We start from the raw sequence: 20,191 nt of genomic DNA, 5'->3' as shown, positions 1-20,191 counted from the left end.
AATACATTAAAGGGATCTGCCAGCATAACCCATTAACACCACAGGTGGTAAGAATTTTTTTTAAAAGGCCAACTCAGCAGCCAACTGCTTGTCTGTCTACTACACGCATATATAAAACATCACTTCCCAGCACCCTTGAAAATATACTCAGTTCTTCCATCCTGGTGTGTCATGCATCAATTAGAATCACAGCAATTTACTGTTTGATTTTCCAGATAAAATTCTTTTTTATGGAATCATAGTAATTAACAATGACAGCAGCAAAATTGATAGCACTACCTCTTAAAGTACCAGTTCCTGTAAGATGACACCATTGTCTTGCCAAACTTTAAACAAATGTCCTCATCTTTTACAGTTTGTGTCTAACAGTGTTTGTTCCCGTCAAAACAGGTCAGCCTTTCCCAAGAGAGGACTAGAGAATAAATGTGCTCTTTAATATTGATGACCTTTTCTTCAAAGAGTTCTCAGATCTCAGGCATTGAAAGGTGGCCTTCAAAATTACACTTCAGGTCAAGGACATGATTTTTCTCATTCTGTGAAAATCTGTCCAATTTGTCAAAGTTTACATCTAGTGAGTGGAAAATTGTACTTTAAAGCTGCACTTTAGTAATTAAAATCTCCCAGAGAATCCATTCCATTATCTCTGAGTGTGCTCAAACATTTAGATATTTGACAGAAGCAGACGAAGCTTGAGCCAAGAAGTCTGAAATCCATCAGTTATAGATGGAACAGATTCAGAAGCAAAACACTTCCGACAGTTTCCCCAAAATCACAATCCCAGACCTGTTCTTGGCTGAACACATCTCCAAGTCCCTTGCTCTGTTTCTGCTCCCCTCTCTCTTCAACCTGGCTAATGACAAAAAAAGGTGGGAAATACCAGCTCTGTCCAAGTAGACTCCCCATCGCCATCCCACTGGCTCCTGGCTGAGGTCAAAATCACCAATCCTTCCCATCTTCCTGCTACTACACCTTGTGCTGCTTTGAATGGCCTTTGTAATTTGCATTCTTCCAGACCCACTGTTGTAGTTGTAATCCTCTTCCTGACATCCATACACCAATGTCTATTCTTAATTGTCATTTCTCACAGTTCTTCTTTCTAGTACTGCCCAGGCACAGCCAGCACTGAGCATTTCAGTGGAGCAGTGATCTTCCTCCAGTCTGCCAGAGCACAGCAGAAAGGGGAGCAAGAAGGCTGGAGGGAAAACTGGAGGAAAAATGGGACAAAAATGCATGGATAATGTATTGCCCAGTTTTACACTCTGTCAATATCAGAAAAAACTCCACAACTAAATACAGTGGCAGGGTAGGGGAGGGATGGGGTTGACACTTTTTCAATGAAAATTGTCATGTAAAAAGCCAGTTTCACAAGTGAATTTGAATGTCATTCATAAGCTTAGGACAAGCCAACAAACAAAAAAAGATCAGAGATTAAATCTTTGTTCATCATCCCACAGAGTACATGAGCACTGAGATAAAAACAACTCTTTAGTGAGTCTTTTTGAATCTGTCTTATCACAGAATCATAGAATGGTTTGGGTTGGAAGGGACCTTAAAGATCATCTAGTTTCAACCCCCGTGCCATGGGCAGGGACACCTTCCACTAGACCAGGCTGCTCAAAGCCCTATCCAGCCTGGTCTTGAACACTTCCTGGTATGGAGCACCCATAACTTCTGTGAGCAACCTGTTCCAGTACCTCACCACCCTCATGGTGAAGCGTTTCTTCCTTATATCTAAATCTACGCTCTTTCAGTTTGAAACCACTACCCCTTGTCCTATCCCTACATGCCCCCACTACCCCTTGTCCTATCCCTACATGCCCATGCAAAAAGTCCCTCTCCAGCTTTCTTGTACGTCCCCTTTAGGTACTGAAAGGCTGCTATACGGTCTCCCTGGAGCCTTCTCTTCTCCAGGCTGAACAACCCCAACTCTCTCAGCCTGTCCTCATAGGAGAAGTGTGGTTTATTATTATAGCTGAACACAAAAGTGACTTGCTAACCAAACACATGAGGTATGAATTTTTTTGTCCCTGAGGAAAAATGGAACAGAAAACAAGCAGGGCACCTCAGCAAGTAGCAGAACTAGGAGAACTACAACATGCCCAAACCTCTCTATTTCTCTGCAGCTTCCATTTTCAATTAGAAAGACTGAAGCAAATAAAATCCTAATAGGTTGTGTGACTGAATCAATAAGTGCAGCAGCAACACCAACTGATGAGCTCCTTTGTATTTACAAAAATCAAGTAAGGAGAAAAATCAAATTTTCACTGTTAATTTGATTTGCCCAAGCACAAGTTGGACTAGACTGCTGAACGTATGAGTATGTTTCCAATACAGGACCTGAACATCACAGAACTACTGGATATAATCTCCCTATAAATGCATCAGTGTCGTGTGGTCAAAGATGAGACTCTTATCATCACACCAACTGAAGCCAAACAAACATGTCCAAGACTCCTTAGTGCTGTGCAACTGCACAGAAGCTTAAGTTCAGTGTAAGCAACCATGCTGTGCACATAAGAACAGAGTTCAAGAATGTAACAAAACAATCGCTGCTTTGAAGCAGTTTGTGAACCTCTGAAAGTCTTTGGAATGCATGTTGCTCTAAATAAGCCTTTTCCAAGCAACTTTTGAAGCAAGTTCATCTGCAACAGTATTTTGAGATTCAGCAAAAGGTCAAAAACATTTTTAGTTTCTACAGCGACCATCTTTACACACAGGAAAACACAGCTCAAGCACTGTGAAGTCCTTGGAGCTCTTCACTAGTGATTTGCTGCTCATCATCACCTCATCCCAAGTAAATCAAAGAATGACTTCAAATCCACCAGATTTTGTGGGCTGAGTTCTTCTACAGAGGCAACACAGTCTGACTTGACAAAGGTCACAGGATTTAGGACAGCAGCAAGTGCCATAGACGATAATGAATTTCTTTCCTTCAGCAGCACTGCCGGTCAGTTGTTTGCTACATCAGACACTGCAACGGTAAACCGCACCTCTGAACAAACTTATTAAATGCAGAATACAACGTCCCTGTTCCAACACATGCCAGAAAGCTTTGGCTAAAAACCAACAACTAATCACATCCAATAGTCTAAGAGCACATTCCAGTTCAGATCTGCATATTAAAATAGTGGCAGCCAAAGTGCTAACACTCACAAGGCTAAACATCCTCCCTAAATTCTCATCTTGGTTCAGTGTTTCAAATAACACTAAGCCCCATGAAAGCAGAACAGAAAGGTTCCCAAACAGAAATAGGAAAGATCGGTCCATGAAACAGGCACAGGAACACTACTCATTTTTTTTAATTAGGGCTCAGCATCCCAGTGATGACAGATCACAGACTTTAACAGGCACATCAAAATTGCCCAGCTCATTAGGAAGCTCCTGTATGACAACCTGACAGCATTTGAAACAACAGAGGAGATCTCCACAGATAAACAAACCTGATACGAGGCAGTAAAAGAGATTCCTCTCCCAAAGTTCTCTGTGACCACAATAAGCTACAAGTAAAATATTAAGGACCATTTGTTTGAGAAGAAACTATGTTTGGGTATCCATATCTTGAGGTATCTTTAACCTTAACTATACCATGAGGAACTGCAGTGGTGTCACTGCCATGAAGGAGAGTACAATTATCTGCAGCGTTTTTTCCAACATTTTGTCGGACTTTAACTGCTGCTAAAAAAACCTAGTCCTTTTGTACAGTTTGGCTTTCATTTCACTTGAGGAACTTTTATAAACTTGTTTACATAATTCTCAAAGAGGTAGATTCATAATTCTGTCAATGATTATACAAGGTTAATGGCCTCTGTAATTAAAACAAATGAATGAGAAACTGAACTACTTTAAATTTATGCACTTCAGTCAACCATAAAAACCGCAAACACTGCAAAGAACTTGGATGTATGAACCAGGGTAAAACTCACCTTTTTGCTGGCAGTTCCAAAGCAATGTACAGAAAGGGACTTACTCCTCTTAATGGTGTGCTTAGACTGAAGTACTTTGAAACCTAAAATCCTAAGAAAAGAGACTAACGCCATTTCTATTCTAGTTGCCAGACCTAGATAAATTTGATGAATACTTCTACTCCAGAGGTATGATTTATAGTAAACCAATACCACAAGAAAAGCTCATACTGTGGTACTGAAAACTGAAAACCATAGTTTACCTTTCCAGGAGCGTATCTATTAGCCAAAATGGTTTCAAATTAATCCTCTTTCTTTTATTTTTTTATTTAAACCTCAGGCTTTCAATTAGTATATTTTTAAATAATTCAATTTAGTTAGAACTAAATAACACTGATAAAGAAAGCTCCAAGTCCCTTACTCAAAAAAAAATTCACTCCATCTAAAAGAAAGCCAATTAAGAGTTGAAAATGTCATAAAATTTGTTTAAAAATTTCATATCATAACTCAATATTTTTTTTATTGAATTGGTTGGCATACATCGGAAAGTTAAAGGCTAGATCACATCATACTCTCTTTTAAGGTCAAATAATCTGAAGTTGCAATAATGATAACTCGAAATTCTTCATGGAACTAAAACTTCCATCTTCCAAATTTCACTAAAGAACTTGATTTAACATCAATAACACATCAGAAGTTCACTCTAGGAAAAAATAAAGTAATCAAATACGCTGATACTTAGGGGTATTTTTTAGATCCAGAGGTTTCCTATTGCCTCAGCAAAGTTAGAAGTAGCTTTGTGCTCTTAAACTCTGATTAGAAGTTATTCACATGCAAAGAAACACAATCTCTGAATGTGACATTCTACCTCTTGTCCACAGCCATAAAAATAGATAAAAAACATGAATGCATGGGCTGATGCTGAGTTGGAAAGCTTACTAATGCAATTAATAATCCTCCTGGACTACTAGCAGAAATCCGACAGAAAGGTGTTGAGAATATGTTGAACTCATTACCCACAGATATATACTCTTATAGTTTATTTAGTTTGACCTCCTCAACAGAAAGAGCAGTTTTCAAGCTCATAAATTTTTACTGAGTGTATTTTTAGAAAGACATCCATCCTCTCGCAACAACCCAACCATAAAAGTGCTCCCAAACCTCATCCACATTTGGTAGAGCGGGCAGTCCATCTGATCTTTATGCTGATAACTTAAGCGAAGCCTGTTTAATCAGGCTTTGAACAGAGACTATATACTGCTCCCAAACCTTTTATTTTGCCTTTTTATAGATTTGTACTCATTTGTGCAAGCAAGGCTGAGAGATAGCAGCATACAGACACACATCAATACTGGTCACTTGAATTTTGTTTGTAAGCCACAGCTACAATCCTTCTCTTTTCCACTGGCATGCAAAATCAAGCATTTTTGATTATGCAAATAGTGCTCTGCTTTGTGAATAGGACCTCAAGTGATTCAAATGTTAATTTTGTTAGAAATCTTGACACAAAGCCAGTATTTCAACCATGTCAGCTTTATAACCAAGACTTCTTGAGAAACATGTAATTGCAAATTGAAAAATAACTTTCAGGACTGCAAATACATTGAGATAAAGTAAACCTGGAAGCATGTGAAAGTTCTTTACAGCTATTTGTCAATGGGCCTATGACCTGCTTTGAGTTGGATGACCCTTCAGGAACTGGCAGGTTCCTACTTGCGGCAACGTCATCACTGCTATGCTGAGAAAACCAGAAATGAAACAACAAAAGCAAATTTTTATCCTCTCCAGAGTTTAACGTGCTAAATATTTGGGGGTTGTGTCTTCTCATTATCTTAATAAAACCCTCATACAATCCAGTGAATAGAATAATAGAATTATTTGGTTTGAAAAGACCTTTCAAATCATCAAGTCCAACCACTAACCCAGCATTGCCAAGTCCACCTCTAAATCATGTCCCTAAGCACCACATCTATGCTTCTTTTAAACACCTCTAGGGACGGTGACTCCACCACTTCCCTGGGCAGCCTGTTCCAATGCCTGACAACCTTCAGTGCTTGAAAGGTTGTATGAAAGTGTTCTCACCAGTATTACACACATGTTTTAAGTCCTCACAGCACACAAAAAAAGCAAGTGTGCATCATGGATTTCAAAGAAATAGGGAGAAAGGGAAGTGAGCATGCGCATGTATGTGTGTATGTTATCCTGACATTTGAGAGTGAAATGTGTAAAAAGTATAATAGATTATGTATTTTCCAGTTATAAAATTTTGGAAATATTTGGACCACATAAAAGTAGGTCAATTTTGACTGCTTCCAAACTACAACTTCAAAATATATTGACTTAACAGCTTTTCTTTTTACTTTGCAAGTTTTGATTTTTTTTTCCAGTCAGTTGTATTTAACCTATCACAGTAACTTGGCTTACTTTGTCCTCCCAAGTTTTAGGAAATATGAAGGAAGGGAGGATGTTTTCAGATGGAAGCCAGCCACCATGGCACTGCTAGCACTCTGCAAACCTAGCGTGGTAGTACACCAAGATTCCTACCATGGTCTTAACTTTCTTGATTGGTTCTGCTCAGGGAAAATCAAGTGATAATTAAGACTAAATAAAAACTGAGGATATTCGTTATATAATTACCTGAGCTGTACAACTAACATGGGCTTCAAAGAACTAACTCTCAGCTTAAGTTACCTATAGAGGCAAAAAAAAGGTGTTGAGAAGCTTTCACAGGAGATCCAGAGCAAAAATGTAAAGGCTTAAGGTCAGCTGTCACTGACAGTACGAGTTCTGAGCATCTTCTCAAAGCAAAATCCACAGCATCCTTATTCACTTTAACCTCCTACTAACATCCCAAAGTACCAGTCAAAAAAACCAGCTCCAAACCACTTCTGCACCAGTTAAGGGTACTCTGAATCAAGCTTCATAAAACAAGGACAACAAACAAGCTACATCAGACCAGAACAGACACAAAACACCAAGTTTAGCACAGCTAATATATCCTTATTTACAAGGCTTCCTCCCTTCATTTTGTTCTTAGTTCACTTCTCAGCTCCACCTAAATCTGCTGCCAGCTGAGAAGCTGAGGAAGTTTGTGATAAGTGGCCCAGACCTTAAAAATGCAGAAATACACAGTTCCAGATTCTACAGCTGTATTTCCCATCTGGATGACTTTTAGACACCACTGTCATGTCTTGTATTTTAATAAATGGGTCAGAGGTGGAAGGTCATGATGTCCTACTATTTTACCAGTCTTTGAACCATCCAGTTCCCATTCCTCTCAGCAGAAGAATGTGATACATTATCAACTTCTTTTTTTATATTGCTTACTCAGGAGGAACATTCCAAAGTAAAATAATGTGGGTATTCACTTTCATTGCTTTGAAGAAGACAGTAAAGATCAATTTCAAATTTTAAAATGCTACTTTTTTCATGTTGATAATAAAGCCTGAAAGCAGTAACTCCACCCATGCTGCAAAAAGAGATCCCATTATGAAGCATGTATTTCAGCTCCACGTAATTCCTGAATGATAAATCACCAGGCTCTCCTAGCAAAACCTGAAAAACTGAAGTAGAATGTTTGCAACACAATCTTCAGCTTATGGAAAAATACAAGAGAGGAACAGGAGCAGTGCTGTCTCCCGAAGGAATGGCCTGACCCAGACAAGTGTGCATGCAGCATCCACCAGCAGCTAAATCAAAGAAAAAAGCAGCCTGTGAAGAAACAGGAAACAAAAACAAGGGACGGAAAGAAAAGAATTATTTTTCCTCACATATATAACTTCAATATAAGATGTAGTTGTTAATACTTTTTCCACGGTTTTGATTACAACCAAAGTTAAAGGTATTAGTGCATGCTTCTTATTGACTACAGTGACTGCTGCCATATTTCATCCCAGTACAAAGATGCAGGCTACTGAAAATATTTTCCAAGTATTTCAAAGTTTAGAAACAATTCATGCTTAAAATTTTCAGCAAAGTATTGCGATCTAAATGTAGCATTTTACCATGCTGGGGTTTTTCCTTCGCGGAATAGATGACATATTTAAGGCAGAATTGAATAATTACCACAAAATATGTGGGGAAAAAAGACAGCAAAACATAATACCGTAGTACTCTCCTACTCTCGGGCTGCTGTCTTCTCAACTAGCAAGCCTCTTCTGAAGGCATGGCCCCATCATTTGCAAATCAGGATCATTGTCCCTTGGACATAGGAGTGATTTCTATAGACACTGAAACAGAACAGTATCTTGTATCTGGAAAGAGACTGATGGTGCATCATTTTAGGACCTGTTTACAAAAAAGTTACAAATTTTCAATGAACTACTTGTGTTTTTTTCAAAAGAAAACAAACAAAGAAACAAAAGTAGTTATTGTGCCATGGGCATTTGGACAAAAGCATTGAAAACAAAGGCGTTGTTGTGGTGCCAGCAGTAGCACATGCACATCCTCATTGTTATGCTGAAATACCAGGGCTGTTTCATACCACATTTTTAAATAAATTACACACATCAGGAGAACTAGAATAATTCACTCATGAACTTTCTGTGTTAAAAACACACAAAGCTGTTCTGATGGTGTGTTTATGAATGATGACTGAAGTCAGTAACAAGAAAATGGCCATCTCTCAGACACAGCATCTGACAAAAACAGACACATTTCATGGGAAGCATTTTATCTAGATGTGGGTACATGCCCAACTCACACCAGACATTCTGTGGGTTGATCCAAGCCAGTACACAACTCTTCTCAAAGGATTTGGTTGGTTGGGGCACGGGGTCAATTGGCTTTCTATGTCAAGTCATAAAGACATACAGAACACACATGCACACACAATGTATATACACACCCACACACTCTCTTCCATACATATAGTAATGTATCTCCTTTACGGGGGAGAGATTTAATACCAGGAAAATAGGCAACCTTCTCACATCCTTATTTTGCTTTTACCCAAAGTTGGAACCAGTTCTGCTGATACAACAATCACCTACTAGTTTAACATGTACAAAAGAATACACAGAAAACTCAAGCTGACTGAACCGGTTCAAACTGAATTGTCACCTTGCTCTAGTACTTTCAAAATCCAAGAGGCAGCAGTGGAAAAACACACACACTCAGAAGTCTTGACAAAGATGAATGTCTTTGTGCAGATTTCAAGTCCCAGCTTGAATCACAAGGCTAAATGGTACTGTTGCTGAGATTATTCCTTTCACAAAAGGGAGATATAACAAAGAAAAAAATATTTGAAGAATTGGCTGGGTTCAGGAGACATTTCTTTGCCTTAACACCAGACGATATCAAAGTTTTATTTCACCAGGTGGCCACAGAAGATATTGGCACTTGGAAGGGTGCCTTAGGGTCTCTAAGCAATTCAAGCTGAGATGCTGTCACTCGCTAGCATCTCTATTCCTGTTAACAACCAGCTCGTATCTGTATCACCAATTCAATCCACTCCAATGGCGATATGGTCACAGGGTAAAAACTAATGCTACCTGGAGCAGGTTTAACTTAGCTCTACGTTTTATGGTGGTAGCATGTGCTATAAGAGGAGGTTAAATTTGCATACAGCAGAAAAAGACTGACCCTCACCAACTTCTACTCAAACAAGAAAGCCATGAGGGCTCCATAAGGTTTCTGTATGACTTATAGTTACATATTACAGTTATATATGAAGAAAGGATTTCCAGCCTCCTTTTCTCATTCATATTCTGTAATTGCCATCTTTTTTCGGCCGTTCCCATCACACAGTAAGAGGAGCAGCAGACCAGAATAATCTGTAAGGCAACAGTCTCAACTCCTGCATTAAATAGGGAACACAATAAATATTCTTTGAGCACAAGAAAACTGCTCAGAGCAGGAGGCCCTAGCAGGGCTGAACGCCAAGTCAGAGAGCCCTGAAACTCAGGTCAGAGGAAACCATAGGCATATGTCTTTATAAGAAGGGTTCAACAGTGCCCTGAACCAATGGATTTGTAATCTTACAGTACTGGAACTAGCACAAGATCCCTTATCCAACACCTTCCATGTGAATATTGAAGCTACACAGACAACTTCTTCAGTGGAAGCAAGGCAGAATCTGAATGGTCTGACAGGAAGCTAACTGATAAAAAGAATGAGGAAAGGATTCCTGATGACAAAATGATGATATTAAATTTAAAATAATCCTCAAAGTGTCACCCCGTTGCTTTCTTGCTTGAACTGTGCCCAAGAACAAAAGCCAGAAGAAGGTCACATCTTGCACATCAAAAGTACTGAATGAAGATTCAATTGATACAGCCATGTTCTGTCTCAGCAAGCTACAGACAAAAATATTGGAGGGGAAATGGAAGGAGGACACAGGGGATGGAATATTCTGTGGAACAGATTTAGCTCTATGATAAAGCTGGATAAATTGGAATTTTTATTTGCACTTTTCAGAAAAGCATGACACTTTTTCCACATGATGGGAGTTTCATTATAGAGTTTAAAATTTATATCACAATTCTCAAAGGGAAACACCATCCATTATGTTTCATTTATGTAATCTCAGCTCCCCTGAAGGTCTTATAATTTTGAGAACCACTAATTTGTTAGAGGGTAAAACAAAGCAAAACAAAAAAGAAGGCGGGAATGGAAAGTTTATGCTCAGCCTATGAATAGCAAGGGATAAAGAAAAAATCAAGACAGATATTTAGCAATCTCTAGCATTTCTGAGCACTCTGCATGGGCAGAAGCCTTTGCTCAGTCCACCAAAAATAAACGAGGAAGGAGAGCAGAGCACAATTTGGACACATTGAGAAGCAGGATACAATAACACCACAGTAACCACTCGCAGAGTATCTGAGATTGGAAAACTATCAGCTCTCCCATGTTCATGTGAGGTGACCACAAATTCAGTTCACCTGTTTCAGCCAGTCAGTCCAACTGCTTTCAGAGAAAGGCAAACAAATATTGTCAGTAAAAACAAAAAAACCTAACAGCCAGTCAGGGTTGGGAAGAAAAGCAGGAGGGACACAGATGCAGCAGAAAACACAAATTAAATAGGCTTGAAAATCTGAGCTATATAAAAAAAAGTTCAGTCATAAAAACTCCAGAAATTAAAGGTAATTTTCCTATTATTAATGGTCAGTAAGAATGAACATACATTTCTTTACAACATGATAGCAAAGTCTTGGAAATTGTAAAAGCTGACTTCAGTTCCTAAGAAAGGTACCAGGAACATCCTTTTCCAAAGGTAGTGTAGTTTTTAAAGATTTTGGAAATCTTGTATTCCCCTTTTTATCTTGATGAAGCATACAGTTTGGGTAAGGCTGCAGGATGCCCATAATAGAAAGAGACCTGGCTGAGAAATTAAAATTGCTGGCATTTATTTATTTTTGAATATTTCTCGACCTTACATGTCCAGTGACAAAATGTCCCAGAGGTTCTTGGCTTCTGTGTTTTATTTTTAACAACCCCGAAAAACAAAGCTGTTATGACTTACAAGCTGCATTGGCTTTGCAAGGACTTCACAGTTAATTGAGCTATAACCACTTAGCCTGCAGGAGGCACCAGCCCTGCCAACTCTGGAGGCAATGAAAAAGTTCCCCAAGCTACTGCCAAGCTACTCTCCTGTCCTTTTTTTACTTAAATGCTCCAAAGCAATGTGGCTTTTCGGGAGAGTGAACTTATTATTAAACTCTAAAAACATAAAGCACAAAGCCCCTATAGTAACTCATGTGACATGCATGCTCAGAATAGTTACATCTCCATGATCTTAAACGTAATCTCTTGAAGTTCCCTGAGGCTTGTTGAGCCAGACACATACAAAGCTTTTAGGCATTTCAGTTGTGGAAATTTAAATTTCTTGACTGGACTTTGTCAAGGAAATATGAATGTCCTCCAAAATCCTATCACTCAAAAGAAAGCAGCTGTCAAGCTTCCTTAATTAAAAAAAATAAATAAATAAACCTGCATAAAAGGAAGAATAGGCTTATTTTTTTATAAGAGGATGATCGAACTTCCAAAATAAAGAATAATTTATTCTTTACTGGTAGACAGAGATACAGGATTCCCCCTGCAATTTTCATGTTTAACTTCTACCAGTAGGTCAACCAACAATGACCCTTATGAAAATAAGCAGATACTGTTTCGCTGTGCCCTTGACCTACAGCATACAACCTTCCAGACCTCCTCTAATACAATGAATAGGAGGCTTATCACCATGAGTCATCAAACTACTGCCATGAGGTCATTTGTGGACTTAAAGTTGTATAGATCGTTATGATATATATCAGTCAAAAATGACTGAGCTGGGAAGTGCATGTAATAACTGAGGTAATAATATGAGGTCACAAGAATTTTATCTACTAAGTAAAAATATAATTTTCTGTAACCCTTCCTTAGATGGTTCAAGTACAGACTGTGCTACTTCTCCTGGATATAACAAAAGCACAGCTGCTTTACATCACTTGCAGCATTGTTACTACAAAGCAGTATTTTCCATTGAGCACCCATTAGGAACACCGTGCAATAGGTTACACGTTCACATAGGTAAGAGATGTCTCTTGGCAAACTGATCTTGCCTGCATTTTTTCTTAGTAGTTACTGTGCTTCAAGTTTCTACAGATAACAGTTTTGTGAAGATTTATCCCTTCCAGCTCAAAACCTTCAGAGAGGGAGACCTCACAAAACCTCCCAGCCTCAGAAAGTCCATCCAGCCTGGGGCATAAAGGCAGACTCACATTTCTTTCTTAAAGACCCTTTAAGGTTTTCATTTTTTGTTTCTCTGCTTCCCTTCTAGCACACAGTGAGATATTGACAGAAGAGGTTTGAAACTTTGAAGACTTTTGAAGATGTTTTGTGGCCAAGAATTAAGCATCTCTCCTCCCTGCTCTACAGGAGCACCCAAATGCATTAAGATTTCTCTGGCAGGTCACAAAACAAACTTATTCAGTATGCATACTGAACTGCTCTTTACAAATTTAAGTTAAAGAAATTCATTAAGTAAATCCTGTGTTCTTTGTAATTTTATAATGCAAGACAGCTGGCTCTTTCCAAAGATTTTATATGCTATTTTTCCACACTGCTATCCGTATTTGGCATTAAGGTAGCAGCCTTCAACACTGGAGGAGATGGAAAATTATTATCTGGGCAGCTGTCAGACTGAAGACACAGAGACAGTCTCTGACCTGAACACTTTCAAATGTAAAACACAAGTAAATGAAAATTACTTTAAATGTAAAACACAAATGTAAAACCAATACATATCAACTACAGGATATAAATACAAAAATTATTTTTTTAAAAAAGGAGAAATAAACTAAAAGATGCCTAATCATCGCATTTAAATAGCAAAGGACAAAAATAGCTACAAAATGTACCTGGTTAGGATGATGCTTTGAAACATCATCTAGACCTATGAGAAATGAAACATTACCATATACTAAAACAATAGAATAGAGTTTTATTATCAATAGTCAATCAAATTTAGCAGAGTAAAGGAGTGGCGCTATTTCCAAGGATGCAAAACGAAAGGAACACAGTAAGCAAGTTAACCTCACAAGCAAGGTAGAAATAAAACCAAGGGATGTTTGTTTACAGAAATAGCCAAAAAGCAGAATCTTTGTCATGCTATATATAAGGAATATTATTACTCAGAAATCAAATGAGATAACTACATAGTAGTAAATCAAACTGTTTTCAGAATTAGAATCTATCACACAGTTCAGTATTTAGGCTAGATGAAAGGATGATATTACAGGAAATTAGGGGAATGAAATATCTGTGATAAAATTTAAGGTCAGTGAACTTTTCTGCTGGTTGCAGTGAATCTAATAACACTTCAAGTCTGCTGCTGAAACATCTCTGAACAGTTGATAACAAGAGTTACAGTAAAAGAATAAACTACAACTACAATAACACAGAAAACAAATCATCTGCTAATCTGTATTCTACCAAATTTAGTTTAAATGAAAAAATAGTGTGTAAATGACTTCCCAACTCCACTGTCTCAAATACCACAGTGGCAGGAATGTTTAGGATAGTATAGCAACACGGTGACCTGTACCACTCATATATACATGATCAGAAAAATCACACAGGTTTAGTTCACTCACTTATATGCATCCAATCAATTGTCTTTTTTCTTTGCCCGCCCCCCCCGCTTCCCTCTCCCCCTTTTTAACAGGCTCTTCTAAAGTAAATTAGATTATCACAGACTAAATGAGTTTAATTCAGAGTGAAACATCCTGAAAAACACATGCCACTAAATAAAAGCATCAATAAGTTAGTGTGACTGACTCAGACCAAGTTGAAAGAACATTCAGCACAGGCTACTTCTAAATTTCATTCCAGAAATCCAATAGAGAGCTGAGCAGCACTGATAAATAAGCTACATCTACGTACTTGTGTTCAAACCTATGTAACTTTTATATATTGTAGAAGACACAAACCCTTATGTGCTGTAGAAGCAGAATTACTCTATAAGTAGAAACTTTAATCAAAGTTTCAACTGAACCTTACACTGTCACTAACATTAACAATGACTTTTCTTATGCTGCTTGACTGTTCTGGGTTGTTTTTTGTTTTTTCTTTCATTTTTTGTTCAACCAAATTACCCTTGTTTCTGCCATCACATATTCCATATTCATATCCTACATCTTCCAACTTATCTTAATATTTTTTTGTAGCTTTTATTTACTTTGAGTCTCATTCTGCTGCTGTCACAAGAGTAGCAATATGCTTCCCTGTATACAACAGCTACAAAATTCCCTCAGCTTAAGATTTCAGCCTATAACTTCCTCCTAATTAACATCACACAGCATCCCCATTAGGAGCACAGCACAGGAATGCTCGCTGCTTTACCCAAGGAGCCATAAGAAATGGTAAACAATTTACTTACACTAGTTTTAATTTACATATAACCAGATTTCTGCCTGAATTTTTCTTTTCATTGATGGCAAATTAGAGAATAAGGAACAAGTTGGGGTCAAAATCTGCCTGCTTTCTCCATTATGAAAGCCTTTGGAAAGTAACACCCTCTAACAGACCTCTCACTCAAGATACCATACATGCATTTTTTGACTAGGGCAACACTACTACTCAGATAAATGAAATTAGAAGGTGACCTCATCTTCAGTGGTATTTGCCTTTGTTCTAACGCTCCTAGTCTAAATCATAGGGCTGGAGCCTGTAGTCAGCTGAAATCGAGAAAAATCTACTTAACACAGGGTCCCATTCTTACTGTTCTTCCGTCTCAAACTTATCAGATAACATACAAGTGTTTCTTAATTTTGGGGGTTTTTTCCACCCATGTAGCCAAGATTAGCCATGGCTGCATTACAGAACCCAGCATGACCAAGGTGGATTAGATACTGCTAAGAGGAAAGCAACAGCTTCATCAGGTCCTGCTAGTGAAGTCTACGGCTGTAGAGTTACTGTCAAATAATAGGGGTCTGGCACAACATCACTGAGATTACCTTCTGAAAGTTACATTTTTACTACAGCCTTTCTTATTTTTCTGGCTCTAATATTTGTTTCTGACAAAATCAAAACAAACGGCAGAAAAGCCAAACTCATCACAGATTTTTTTTCCCCTTCCCATTCTCTATATCATGTTAACTTCTACATGATGAAAACATACAGGACTGTATTTCTACTGATTGCTCCCACAGATCTGAATGAAGTTCCACTACCTAGGGGACAGAATTACATTTACCAAAAAAGGCCATGAACAACCTGAGCTTGACCAAACTTAACCAAGAGTCTACAAAAGTCAAGCAAAAACCCTCTCGTTGGCCTAATATTCTTTGGATCTAGTCCCATCCTAGATGAGTACTTAGAAATACAACGGATACATATAGTCCCATCAAAATCAGTGATGCACTGCATACTTAAGAAAATGTATATTAATTAATAACTTTAAGAGCTTTTCCAGACAAGAGCTTTGTTCTACTAATATTAAACTACCAGAAATTTAACTGGCTTCAACAACAGTGCTGTAGTCATGGCTAAAAGGAAAACCTTTCCAATGACAGCGTGAAAAGTATTTTCATGCAAGTGTGCCTTTATAATTTAAAAGAAAAATCAAGTGGAAAAATTTCTGTTCTTGCTCCTAAAGAACACTTAACTTATAATGAGCTCACACAACAAACTATTTATGAAGGAAAATACATTATACTGTATTTGACAGTTATAATGCTATAAACTTTCATCTAGACCAAGCTCATATTGAAAAACCTTTTAAGTGTCACTAAAAAGACACAAGAAAGCCACAAGCTGTATCTAGTATTTTTTTATTAAGTCACTACCATATCAACTAAAAACCTAGAGAATAATAAACATATTTGAAACATAGGCTGTTATGCCTTAAACTCGGCATTACAAATATTGAAATCCGCACTCATAACCCGCTGCACACCTCATTATCATGGCACAGCTGCAGAGACAGACGGCTCACATAAAATATATATTGTTATGAATGTGTCAGATCATTCAATAATTATTGCTCAAACAAAGCAGTACAGAAGAACTGCTGAAGTTCCTTCATAAATTGGCCACCCATGGTTTTCCTTCCTTTGTGAAAAAGCTTCCTTTAAAATGTACAACCTTGGGGTGAAAATCCACAGTAACTTAATTTTTTTCTAGCTTCACGGTGTCAATCACATGAAATTTTTTTGCCCAGTCCACCCCAAAACTAACTTATTGTGCAGACAGACATACAGCATACAGATAGCTGCAGGAACACAGGCTGGACTGAGGGATGAGGGAGCTCGAGCTGCCGGGGCTGCGATGGCCACAAAGCCGCACACCTCCCATGTGGGGCCATATTGTGAGGGCTGATGTTCTGGTACCTCCCTGGCCCTTCCCACCTTGGGAATTACGCTGAGATAGTCAGCACAGTTTTAAAAGGTCTCTCAAAAGCCACAACAGTCTCATCTCTTTAGTTCGCTATCAACTTCAGCTGAGTCTGAATCAGTGGTGTAATGGTAAATTGTTTATCATTTCTCTACCAGAGCTCATTTTTAGTGCCTTCTACCAGAGGAGACTCACATTTCTGCAAAGGAGCTCAAGACAGGCAGGCTCAGATAAAGCAGCTGTCACTAGGGACCACAAGAGGCTGACAAGGAAGGATGAAGGAGCAGAGCAGAAAACGTAACGGGCATCTCCGAGTGCACTAGATAAGAATCATTCCCAAGCCACGCACGTTAGAGTCCATGGGGAAGGAAAAGCAAACAAAAGCTAGTCCCAAACTACACACAGCTTCTAAGATGTCTGCATTTTTACTCCCTGATCTTCTGATTGCCTTTGTCAAGAAACACTTTTATTCGCTTCATGCTGCAAATATATAAATCTTACATCTACCTTCATCTTCGGTGCTGCCTGCAGGCAAGAAGCGCAACTTACACAGTTCCCTCATCTTCCAGACTGACTTCTTACACCCACTTTAAACATGCTCTTAAGTACTCATTTGTATAGTAAACCTAACAGGAGCCCAAGCAGAGGCAGAGCTGCATTCTTTACCAGGAACTGCCACACAGACACTTTGTTTTTGAAGCACCAAAGTCTTTTCCTACTGAGAACATAAGCATAAAATTTGAATTCTCAAGCTATTCACTATAGCATGGCAGAGAAATAAGAAATGTGATGTAATTACAAAATAAACCCATGTATAATCACGAAATATGAGTGCATACCTTCCCTGATAGCGGTAAAGGGGGTTCCTTCCTCTTCCTGTAATCTAATTACCTTCAAGGCCACCAGCTTTCCATTTACCCTGAAAAGAAAAGAGGAAAGGGGAAGGAGAAATAAAAAAACAAAATTAAAGGAGAAACAGTATTTCTCACAATAGAACTTGTTTCCCATCATGTACTTATTCAATTTCTTCCTGTCAATGCCAGTGATTCATTTATAGCACGGCAAGAAACACTTCATAGCTTCCATAATGTCAACTTTATATTTTCACACTCAGATGCAATCCAAGAAATGATCTCAGCTTTCTGTGAGTCAGTCTGTTTCCTTTCTATCACAGCACTAAACTGAAGCTTTGTTAAGAAGTATCACATTGTAAAATAAGGCTTTAAACTATCTGTCCTTTGTTTGGTCACATTGTTCAAAGAAAAAGGCATACGATTTTCATCAATCACCCTACTTATAGTATATTCATAGTGATGCTTCCTTCCCACTGCCTCACACCCATAATTATTATACTCAAAAAGCCATGGAAGCTTGAGATGGAAGATATCTTTTAGGTCATTCTGGCCATACCCCATTATGGCAGGATAGTCCCTAAGGTACATCCTTGACTACATGGCCCAGGCTAGTTCTAGATTATAATGACTATTGTTTATAAGAATAAAGATATCTTGTGCTCCAAGGGACAAAACTTCACAAGAGGTCACTGTAGTTTAAAATCTATTTGGCTGGTTTCACTTCTAGCATTCAAAATTTCACCACACATGAATCATATTCAAGGTCCTGCAAAAAAACCACAGTTGGTTCAGTTCATCCAAACTAAATCTCACAAAAACTGAATGAAAAAGACTGATAATGATTACCCTCTTCAAGAACAAACTCATACTCTGAAAATTTAACAGATTCCCCAGGTACGGCAAGCAATGGGAAGGACAGATTACTGAAAAGGCATAATACAGTTGCCAAAAAACAAAAAAAAATTACAATTTCTTTCTGTAAAAACAAAATTAGCCTTTACAGCCACAAAGCCCAAGGAAGAATTGGAGCTTTCACACTCTTGTAGTCATGGAGGCAATTCCTTATTGTACTGGGGCCTCGAGGATGTATTCATTTTTCTAAGCAAGATGATACAGACACCTACCAAGTCTGAATTCATCTTCTCCCTCAGGCTTTTAATTTTTGCAGTTAGATGATTTCAGTGGCAGGATGGCTACCATCTTGTTTCTTGTGATTATTTTTCTTCTACAACTGCCAGAATCTCATTAGCCCTATATACACTATTACATAATTACTCCAAGTGACTTAAGAAATCCTGGTTATCAAAAGATGGCTTACTCATAATCTTCCAGCTATTCATAATACTTCAGACTGGCACCAGCAATTTAAGTCTCAGGCCACTAGTCACCATTGAAAGATAATGATCACCTTAAACCTACTCGATTATCTGGATTTATCCTTATAATTACCTTACATATACTTTTGTTAGATTTAAACAGAATTTCTGGCATCAGAAAAAGATAAGTCTTGCCCCAAGTAATTTCACATGTCATGCACAGACAGGAGAATTAACCATAATAAAAGCAGTAGAAAGACTGATGACAGACATGCTGTTCATATATATATGTAGTTTTCAATGCCTTCATCAATACACCACCCTACCTATCACAGACATATAAATAAGTTATATACCTGAAAAACTTGATTATTTTACAATATATGAAATAACTGTGCAGGAGGAATTTAAATAAGTCATATAATTTCGCAGATCAAGAGCAAGACAGATACTGTGTTCAGAGAAGGCAATGCAGAATTCAACAGGGAAGAAGAAAGGAAGAAAACCAAACCAAAACCAAACAGAAAATCAAACCAAACCAAAATCAAACAAACAAAAAACCAAACAAACAACAAGAAAAAAAAAAACAAACCAAAACAAACAAAAAACCACAACCAGACAAAGGAGGTACTAAGGAAACAGGGATGTTTCCTGCCACAGAAAGGTGAATAGCATGCAGCATTGTGTAGATTATGTTATTTTTAACCCGAAGTTCTACATTCCATTAATTCCATAAGAGCAATAAATAACACAAACAGCAACAGTATGGAACTCATTTCAAAAAGTTCACAATTAAACACAGTAGGTGGGCTGTGTTATTTAGTTATCACTGCCACTTTGTCATTGGTACCTGTCATCATCCTGATAGACATCATCGCAATTCTTAACACTACTGAAATGATCGAACTAATCTCAAGGAGTGTTCCTCTGGGATTTCATTCTGCCCTTTAGTATTATTTATCTCCAATATATCAACCTATAACTTCCAGAACAAAACAGCCATTAAAATCTTGGCTTTAGCTCATTGTCTACAGACAGGAGCGTGCAAGACTGGAGATGTGAGAAATGATGAAGTATCATCAATTAAAAGAGAGACGTGTGTGTATATTAACATCTTTTAGCTATTCTCCCACTGATGCAATCTCAGGATGCAATTAGATGATGCTGCAGAGATGAGCTAACGGCTACTGTAAGGTATAGCCTTGCTCCTGCTAAATCCATGCCACACACTCCTGCCACTGTCCTTTATTTGCTGTCATCCCTGCCAGACCCTACAGTGAGACTTCTTCGAGAGCTTAAATAG

The 20,191-nt window shown here is 38.1% G+C and overlaps 1 protein-coding gene across 3 annotated transcripts in view; it reads right to left on the bottom strand.

Moving 5' to 3' along the window:
- CDK14 (cyclin dependent kinase 14) overlaps positions 1-20,191 on the bottom strand; it is a 319,525-nt gene that overhangs the window by 196,411 nt on the left and 102,923 nt on the right. For all 3 annotated transcript variants that reach the window (XM_013367818.3, XM_021290955.2, XM_021290954.2), the window contains one exon: positions 17,558-17,637. In XM_013367818.3, coding sequence (XP_013223272.1) covers positions 17,558-17,637 — 80 coding nt within the window. The remainder of the gene's footprint in view (positions 1-17,557; positions 17,638-20,191) is intronic.

Source organism: Columba livia, chromosome 2, assembly GCF_036013475.1.
Source record: "Columba livia isolate bColLiv1 breed racing homer chromosome 2, bColLiv1.pat.W.v2, whole genome shotgun sequence".
NCBI lineage: Eukaryota > Metazoa > Chordata > Aves > Columbiformes > Columbidae > Columba > Columba livia.
This window is presented reverse-complemented; position numbering and strand designations above follow the sequence as displayed.